We start from the raw sequence: 10,285 nt of genomic DNA, 5'->3' as shown, positions 1-10,285 counted from the left end.
TCCAGGGAATCTGACTTTGGTGGACGGAGGGAGGCTGTGGTATTGCTGTCTCTTATTTCCTTTTCCAGGAATGGCGTTAGGTGGTGCGAGAGCGTTGGAGGTGGACAAGACAGGTGAGCGTCAGGTAGGTACCTGAGGAATCCAACCGCTGATACACGGCTCTGCAACCTGTGGCTCTTTGGACCTTCCACAGTGGCTCTTAAGAAGTTTGGCAACAAGTTATATTTTATTGGTATTTAAATGTTATAATGATAACAAATGTAGGTTTTGCTGTTATTTTTGAAAAAAAGCTTTTAGTTTCACAACTGAATGATGCTAAAAGTGCCAATAATATTTAATTTTAAATACAATATTTTTTCATTATGCTGGAAACTATGATTTATTTTTTTCCTACAGTAGAAAAAAGTATAACTTGTCTTTTTTTGCAAAAGGCCAGCAACATTTGCGGCTCTGAACAAGTTTTAATTCAAGTGGACTGGAGGAAAATGGCTCTTTAGACTATAAAGGTTGCAGACCCCTGGGCTGATACCAGAATTCAAGAAGAGAACTTCACAGGAACGTAGGAACTGATGACGACTCTGCTATCTGCCTCTGAGGATGAGTCAGGAGGAACTCGTTAAGTTCCTCCTGATTAGTCCTGGTGTGCTGCAGCTGCAGAGCCACAACCTGCCAATCACATCCTGCAGAGAAGAGGTAGGAGAGACACACACATACACCTCAGATCTAAGATATGACAGGATGAACCGCAGCTAAATTCAGAACCACAGAACAATGGAAGGCAGGCGTACATCTCCCCGGCTGCTGGAGGTATTCCTGTGTCTGGGTGGACCTGAAGCTCACCTCTCTCCCCCCAGCTCAGCTTTTAGCTTCTCCGCTCCTGCATTCAGCAGTTACTCATGTCCAAGGCAACATTTCCTTATTGATCTCAGCGGTTTGTTTAGCAGAAAGCCCACTGGCCTTTTCTTTTATGTACCTCTTTAAAAAAGACAATAAAGCCAAGGTGAGCATGGGAGTGAAGGTAGAGCAGAAATGTGACTCAGTGTTTCTAACACGCGGCTGGGGGTTCAGGCTCGTCTCGCTGTGCTGCCGCGATAAAAGGCCTGCAGCCCAGAGCTTCATTTAACTCTCAGAGTCAACCAGAATGTACGCTTATTCTCTGCCTCTTGTCAGGAGTATTTTGAGTAAAGAGGAGCTCTGGCCTCAGGTGATGTCATTTTACGTCATCGTGTCGGTTTGAGCTTTTAATACCTTCGGCTGACGAGTCCGCGTTGTGATGTGAGAGGCGTCTACTTGATGAAAAGGAGAACACTTCAGAGAAACACATCAGCTAGCTGCTCTCTGAGCGCTACTTTAGGTGTCTAGCATGGTCGGTGTGTAAAGACGGATAAACAGTTCATGGGTTACAGCGACGACGTCTCATTGGCTGAAACGTTCTTACATGTTCTACGTTTCTGTTTCTCATTGTGTGGCTTTGTTGCAGCGCTGCTTTGTTCCTCTTCATGAACCGTGGCGCTGCCTGTCAGAGGCGTTGCACAGTTCTGGAAAAAAATATTTTTATCCCCTTAAACGTTTTCCTGTTTGTTTTATTGTTAATCGACACTATAATCACAAACGTATTCAATGTATTTGATAGTGTTTTGTCAGCTTTACCAGGCGTCTCCAACCTGCAGCTCTGCAGCCACAAGCACATACATTTTACCTTAACTGACAATGAACCAAATAATGATTTTAAAGATAGATATAATATCAAATGCAGGTTTTAGCTGTTTTTTAGGGTTTTGGATTGAATTCCCAGGATAAAATTACAATTAAAGTCCCAGCAACACTTTTTTCAGATCTTTTTTTTTTTGTCATTGGGTTGCATAATTTTCCAGAAATATCCCCATCCCATTGAAGCAAATATTTTATCTAGTTTATTATTATTATTATTATTATTATTATTATTATTATTATTATTATTATTATTATTTTATTATTATTATATTGAACCTAACTATAGAAATAAATTGGTGGTTCTTAAAAGATAAAACAAATGTCCCACAGTAGATATTAACCAGAAATTTAAGGTTGTCTTTTCCAAAAGGTTGGTGACCCCTGGGTCATACTGACACAAAGTAGTACAAAAATGATACAAATATAAAATTTTAAAACTGTGCCATGCATTTGTGTGCAGCCTACTTGAACCAGTGTTGTGTTGAACCACTTTTACTGCAAAAACAGCTAAAAGTCTTTTAGGTATGTCTTTTGTTGGATGGAGAGCATCTGCAAACACCTTTTAGGTTATGCTGCTGATTCTCTTGTGGATTTAGGTCTGAATTTGTGACATTAGAAGGACCCCATATGAATTTTGAGGCATAATGGATTCAGAAATGAATAAAAAAGGTCCAGTGCATAAAGAGAGGAAATAACCTGAGAGAAGCAGAAATAATGGGTGCCCAGCAGAAGAATCCAGTAAGGAGTGACAGAAAGTGCTTCGATTCAGTGGAGGGGAGCTGTGAGGCGAGCTGGAGCTGAAAAAAACAGAAAATAGTACCAACCAGAACAGGACCAGACACAAAACTGAAGACCAGACAAAAGCCGATTAAAAAAATAAGAAACAAAACTACAAGGGAAACACGAAGTGAGCACATAGCAAATAATAAAATTATAGCAAGAATAAAAAATTAAATGCTTAAACTGAACATAAGTCCAGGAATCTGAAACCAAAGGATGAACCCAAAATGGACTGAAGGATGTGTCAGGACCACATAAAATGTCCAAAGGATCATGAGAAATGTATTTTTTTTATCTAAATAAATGTATTTTAGCTGAGGCTGTATGTTTACGGTGGTTGTCCTGCTGGGAGGTGAACCTCCACCCTAGTCTCAAGTCTTCTGAGGCCTCAAACAGGTTTTCATCCAGGGTTGTAAACTATTTACCTCCATCCATCTTCACGTCAACTCAGATCAGCCTCCCTGTCCCAGCTGAAGAACAGCGTCCCCACAGCAGGATGCTGTCACCAAACTGTCTCCTCTGGGGGTTTGGATGTTGGCCAGAAAGTCTGATTTCAGGGTCTCCTCTGACCAGAGCATGTGATTTTATTTAGAGGGGTGAATTAAAAAAGCAGACCACATTTCACATTTTTATTTGTCCAGCAATCTAAGACATCTGGTCATTTCTTATAATTTTTTTGTGAAGGAACTTCTCAACGTGCAGCGCCTCCTTTTAGACAGCAGGAAGGATCTGGAAACACTGAACATCCAAATAGCAAATAAAAAAGACCCAACAATTTGACTCACATTTACAGTCAGAAACAGCTAAGCATTCAGTGTGGATATAATTTGGTCCGCATTAAGACCCGAGACAGGTTTGTTTAGGATTGGATTTTTAAGCAGCTGAAATGTCTTTAACAAGACATTTGTTGCTGTCTTGCCTGTAGCTTGTAAAAGGATATAACCCAGCAGGTGGAACCATGGTGACCCTTTCAAAAGTTCCATAAATGCAAAGATCTGCTTCACCTTCCAAAATCCTGAAGCAATGAGACAGTCATCAGCTTCTTCCTTTCCAACATGCCTGTATAAACACTTCCAGGCTGGTTAACATGTGGTCAATTCCCACTTTACTGTTTTTCTGCCCGATCGTCACATTCTCCACAAGAAAAACCTGATTTTCCTGCACAAACCTTGGTGTTTTCAAGTTACACTGAGTGAATATTGAGAGGAACATTTTCTCCTTCCTCAGACTGGGAGCTAAAAGGAAAGTCTCTGAGCTTCAACCTGAAAAACCTGCGCCATGCAACGCTCATCATGCAGCCTCCAGCTTTTCCCTGGATTGTTGGGCTTTGAACCCCACAATTCAATTCAATTTTATTTATATAGCGCCAATTTATGAAACATGTCATCTCAAGGCACTTTACAAAGTCAAATTAAATCAGATTATACAGATTGGTCAAAAATTTCCTGTATAAGGGAACCAGTTGATTGCATCAAAGTCCCGACAAGCAGCATTCACTCCTGGAGAAGCGTACAGTTACAGGGAGAGTCGTCTGCATTGTCCATGGCTTTGCAGCAATCCCTCATACTGAGCAAACATGAAGCGACAGTGGAAAGAAAAACTCCCCATTAACGGGAAGGAAAACCTCCAGAAGAACCGCGCTCAGACACTGTGGACAGGTCTGGAGAGGAGACGACCTTCTGAGGGGGAAAAAAAATCACAGAAATCTACATCTGGAGATTAAGGCGCATAAGAACTGCACTCAGTTGGCCCTGAATTTTTAACATGAGCATCAAAATAAAAGCCTGAAGACAAAAAAAAATTATTTTACCAGTTTCAGCGCATTGTTTTACTGAGACTAAAGGATTTTCATTGGCAGTAAATCACTTTATAATAAGGCAACATATAGCATGAATTCATACAGTAGACGCCTGATTTTACTGCTGTGGCTGAGTGAGTCAGAGCTGTTTGAGTTCATCATGGAAGGAAAAAAGGCAACAATAATCTACGACACGTTAAGCCAATTCAACAAACCAGGAATGACAACAGATTTAAACCCCATGGAGAATCGAAGTGGACTAAGTTTTTATTGATATTCTAATTTATTTAGCTGATCTAAAATGATGTTACCTGCTCTTGCTCAGTCTGCCTCTGACCTCAGCGGCTCTCCCTGCAGGGAGTGGGGCCTGTAAAGGTGCTTTTGGTGGATTTCTCTGGCTTAGATTCGTCAAACTCTGGGAGCAAAGGCTCAAAAACCTGCTTTCCTTCTTCCAGATAAAGTGACCTGTTTTTTCCTGTCAGGAACTTGATCTGTCCCTGCCCTGAGGCCAGCTTACTATGGGAGATCCTACGGGGAAAAAACAGCCCCAATAATCAAGTTCTTTCAAAAAGGCCGTGGTTGTGCACAGACCGCTGGATGAGTCTGAGTTTGTAGTTCTCAGCTGGAAAAAGGAGGACTGCTCCCTCTGGGTTGGGAGTGAGTCTCTGCCTGAAAATGAAGGAGTTCAGGTGCCTCGGCATCTTGTTCCCAAATGATGGCAGGGTGGAGAGGGTGATGGACAAACGGACCAGCTCTTAAAGTAATGAGAGCTTTATTTTTGGAACCAGGAACTGAGCTGAAAGCTGAAGCTCTGGATTTACTGATCCATCTATATTGCAAGCTTTACCTGCACTCATGAGTTATGGTGTATGACAGGAAGAATGAGATCTTGGATATAGGCAGAGATAGGGCAGCCACACAGCTCTGTTCATACAGCTCTACATACACAAACTGCACTTCAGTATTTTAATTTTTTTTTTTTTTCATTATTTAACTTTTTTTTAAAGCTGCATATTTGTATCTAATAAATTCCACTTGCAATATTTTAGATTTTAACACAGACACATAATTCAATGTTCATTTGTATGGTTTAAATGATACAAATTGTCTTTATCTGTTAAATCTGTCTCAAATTATTTGATTTGTCTGGTGTTTATCTTTCTTTACTTAATTTCAAAGTTTTTGTGTGCCTCTCTGTTAGTTCAGCTGTAGAACACTTTGCACTGATTGATTTATTGATTGATTGATTGATTTATTGATTGATTGATTGATTGATTGATTGATTGATTGATTGATTGATTGATTGATTGATTGATTGATTGATTGATTGATTTTTAAACATTTTTGAATCATTCATTAGGTGCCTGATCTAAAATACATCCAATGGATGGATGGATGGATGGATGGATGGATGCATAGAAGGTTTACAATAAATTAGATGCATTGTTTTCATCAGCTGAGGGGATCTCCCACACTGTCAGAGCTGGTGTGGATCACCTAGTCTGGCCCCATGAGGGAATAATAATTTACATCCACTATGCAGAAGTAAAAAGCTGCTGGAATTATTGAAAGGAGCGAAACGTGTTGAGATGATACAGATGTGTTTAAATAAAGTGATGATGATGACTGTGGACTGAAATAAACACCATTCTAAATGATTAGTAGGTTTGACTCATATTTGGAGGAAAAAGCTTTGTAGCTCTGAGGCTCATAGATCCTGCTGAGAGACGGACAACAGGAAAATAAAACGACCTAATTCCAAAGGAATTGGAAATGTTGTCCTGAGAGGGGAATAAAAACAAATGGGCTGTGGCTGTGATTGGTTCCCGCTGTTTCCATGTTGATTTACACTAGATGGCAGCTTCACACAATCCGTGGATCACGTTTAAAGTGTGTTTGGCTCTTTACTCCAACGTGCCTGTGGGATAAAGGGCTTCTTCCAGCTGCGAGGTGAAAGAGCACACCTGTCCTGTGAAATACGTTGACAATAAATCCATCTCTCCAAACGGAACCTTCTAACTGGGTTAATAAGCAACATAAACGTGCAACAGTTTATTGAACATGTTTGAGTTTAAACCTGCTGAGCTGCTTTCAGTGCAATCATGTCCTAAACCGGACCCAGCCTCCGCTCCCTGCAGCGGATTATAGAGCCATCAAATCTCCCTGATGAAAGTCAAATCTGCTCTCAGCTTCTCTGCTCGTGTCATCTGCCCAGACGGCGCACACCTGTGCGTCTCTTCCGCTCCTGTGGTTGGGTGAACACAGAACGGCGTCATTTTGAACGCGGCTGCACGTTCAAGGGGAGAGTTCATGGTTTTACTTGTGCCACCATCGACCAGATCGTCAACAGGGAGTTTTTCCACCGTCCTGCAATGGGGAACAACGTGTCGGGGATATCGGCGCTGCAGAGATCCCAGCAGCAGGGCTTTCACAGACTCCGGAACTCCCAGAAAGGTCAGTAACTAAAGGCTGAGGCACGGCCAGCTAGCAGCGGTTCATGTTTTCTGGGGGTGTAGTCATGATACGGGTATTCAATGCTCAGCGCGGATATTTATGGCTGAACCATTCCGTTGTGTTCCCTCCGCTCTGGGATGGGGACAGCGGTGGTGCTGAAGAACAGCTCCCAGACCGGCCTGCAGGAGGCGGGGCTTGTGCTGGGTCAGAAAGAAGTGTTGGATCACAAAGTTTCACTTGGAGACATCTGTTTTTTATTACACATTAAATCTATCTTTGTAAATTTTGAAAATGCTTTCTACAGAAATATAAAAGGTGCAGAGACATCTGAATGAAGATATTTGTATGTCAAGGATGGGAAGGCCTGTACTCTGGGAGTGTGGGGGGGGATGTTACCGTTGAAGAAGCTGGGGTGGAAGATATATCTCATTAAAGCTTTTCAAAAGGATTAAAACCAATTATTTTGGCCCAGAAGCAGTGATCCAACCAAACCATAAACACCAACATTAGTGCTTTGCTACACAACCAATAGGAGGGGGTCCAGGATGGATGGACCCAACTTTGCAGCAGTTATTTTGGTAATTATTGGTTGATTTACAAACTGTCTTTTCTTAGTAAATTATTGGGAATAGCTAAAGAAAGACATGTTCAGATCTCCACTATGCAAGTTATGGATTTCTTTACCATTTTCAGCCTCTGTAACAGATTAACACGCAGACACAACAAAGCATAATCTTTCCACATGTTTTTTATACACCTCAAATAAGTTAATTGTACTGACCAACAGCACTTTCTGAGAACCTTAAAGCATGAAAATACTCCTTAGCAATATAAGACAGCAGTCTCTTTACAGGTGATACAGATGACTGAGCAGCTGCATGAATGTATCACACCAAAGCTCATTTTCATATATACAAAGTTCTTGAACTGTGCAATTAGCATGGATGTCCAAACAGACATTCCCTGAGAAACTAATCTGTGCAGATAGACATTAGAATGTGAGAAACAGATCCAGAAAATGGGGAACCCGCAGTGTATCATGTACTGAGATGGTGGTTTATTGATTCTCAGCAGGGGGCGATAGCCTTCACAGCCTTTGTAAAGAAGCTGTTTTTAAGTCTCTTAGGTTAATTTAAAATGTTTATGAATCATTTGACGGAAGTGGGGCTAACCTGCATTGCTTAACGGCTTCTGATGCTGGGACTTGTTCCATATCAAATTTACTTGATCTCATTGCATACCATTGATACCAGTAACCATAACATGACTGAATATGCTGTTTTAGCTGGTATCTCTGGTTCTGCACCAGATTGTTGTTTTTTTATTTAATTATCTGGGAGGACATTTTAAGGTATGGCAAACAAGTTCACTTCTAAGATTGCCTCTCTAACCTGTGGCGTTCAGCAGGGGTCGGTTTTGGGTCCATTATTATTGGCTTTTTCATGCTTTCTTTAGTTGAGATCATTCAGTTTTTCAATAACATTTCTTCTCACTTTAATGCAGATAATGTTCAACTGTATGTGGCTTTTAAGCCTCATCAGGACGTCCACCTTATTTCACTGTGTATCTAAGATTAGTGACCGGCCTTCCAGGAATGACCTTGTTTTAAACACCAAAAAGACTGAGACCATGATTAAAAACCATGAACAAAAATCAATCAGTTGTTTCTTTTTGTCCAACTCCTAAATCCAGCATTTAAAATCTTGGTTTAATGTTAAATTGTTCTCTGGGCTTTGACTCTCATGTAAAATCTCAGTCTCATTGTTGTTTCTTTCATTTCTAAACTGCTACACATGGCCCCTTCAGCTGCACTAACAAAAATAATCCATACACTTGTCTCATTGCATTTAAATGATTGCAAAATCCAAATAATCCCTCTTTTTTGTGGTCCAAACCACAAAATATTACACAGACATGGGGAGAAATTAGGTTTTAAAAAATGACCAAAAAAAAACTGTAACCCTCATTTAAGCCTAAACATTTTTGGTTTATAAATTATATTGATATTCTCCTTTCAGTTCACTTTCACAGTAATAGGAATATGATAACGCCTATAAAAAATAATCTAATCAAATTTTATTCCGCAATCACAAACCCCATTTAAAAAATCTTGGTTTTAAAAATAGCATTGAGGGATTCCCTCAAAAGTGTAAGTGTCTCAGCAGCTGCTGAGGAAAAAAAGGAGGATTTCTCTTTCCCTCGCCAGGTTTTTTGTTTGCTTAATGTTCTTTTTTTGAGGGGGGGGGGCAACATAAATTAAATAAACCTTTTAGATTGAATATAAACAACGCTAAAAAGGTTCATAAAACCTAGATCCATCTGTAAACTTGTGTAAAGATTCATGCAGTTGAGGTGGACTTCACTTGTAGTAAAGTTGAAATGTGAAAAAAAAACAAGCTGTTGCTGCAGACAGGAATCGCTTATTAAGGCCAACATGTTGGTTTTAAGTTTGAATGACTGAAAAATGTAAAACTTTTCTGACTGATATGTTACATAACTGAGTATTTCCAAGAAATACATTTTGATATAAACTAGCAGGAAGACCAAGGATTTGCAAACAATAAGGTCGTGCCAGCGGTGCAGAAATGGAACGCAGCCCTGCTTTTACATCAAAACGTTAAATGTGTCACCAGCTGGTGATCGGTCACCGTGTCCAGAATCCAGATAGCGTTTCTACGGCATAAGGTCACTGTGATTACTTTGTAACATGCTTCAAATCCACATGAGGAGAAATAATGACGTAAAACAGGTGTGTATGACTACAAGGAAAATGGTAAAAAGAAACTGTTTATCAGAACGCTTTGTTTAAAAGCTGCCTGACGTATTACCCTTTACTCAGATCACACAGAAAAACAGACCAAAAATCCACCTCCACTTTCCCCGTATTTACCCAGCTGTCACATCTGGCGGAGGGCAGCAAGGCCTTGGAGTAGCATTTTAAATCTGAGCTGTCACTGGAATGATCAGCGTAAGTGCACAGCTTGCCCTTTTACATCCTCCCAACGAGCAAGAACGCAGCACAGGAACAAGGGTGCAAGGCGGGAGGAGGCGCACGAGACGAGAGGCACGATTATTCAACCACGTTGCCTTGACGACCACTTGTAATGTGTGCAACAGTTGCCATGGTGATGGTTGCCATGATGGAGAGAGCCGTCAGCAGGTCGTGACGAGGACCAGCTGACGTCACCGGCAGCAGCGTGGCGATGAAAAGACGAGGATGTGGTTCCGTGTCAGTCTCTGCTGATGGCGCGCAGCGATTGGCTGGATCTCGGACAGGAGACGTGTGGCTTCAGGCAGCCGCTAACTCGGCCTTGTGATTGGTGCAACTGTCAGAGAGATCCAAATTTTTCCTCAAATGAACTTTGCACATTTATTGCAACCTTTTAGCTTATGCCATCATTTGATATGCTTGTACCACATGTTGAATCAGTTAAATAAATTAGAATATCAACAAAAACTTAGTCCACTTTGATTCTCCATGGTGTTTAAATCAGGTGAGTTTTCTGTCTGATCGAGCACAGACATACCCATCCATCCATT

At 40.9% G+C, this 10,285-nt stretch overlaps 1 protein-coding gene across 1 annotated transcript in view; it reads left to right on the top strand.

Annotated features, from left to right (window-relative positions):
- Positions 1-6,537: 6,537 nt before the first annotated feature.
- Positions 6,538-10,285, top strand: part of neurl1aa (neuralized E3 ubiquitin protein ligase 1Aa) — an 84,883-nt gene continuing 81,135 nt past the window's right edge. Inside the window, exon 1 of the mRNA XM_036137615.1 lies at positions 6,538-6,745. Within this exon, the coding sequence (XP_035993508.1) occupies positions 6,664-6,745 (82 nt within the window). The 5' untranslated portion in view covers positions 6,538-6,663. The remainder of the gene's footprint in view (positions 6,746-10,285) is intronic.

This window comes from Fundulus heteroclitus, chromosome 5 (genome assembly GCF_011125445.2).
Source record: "Fundulus heteroclitus isolate FHET01 chromosome 5, MU-UCD_Fhet_4.1, whole genome shotgun sequence".
Lineage (NCBI taxonomy): Eukaryota > Metazoa > Chordata > Actinopteri > Cyprinodontiformes > Fundulidae > Fundulus > Fundulus heteroclitus.
This window is presented reverse-complemented; position numbering and strand designations above follow the sequence as displayed.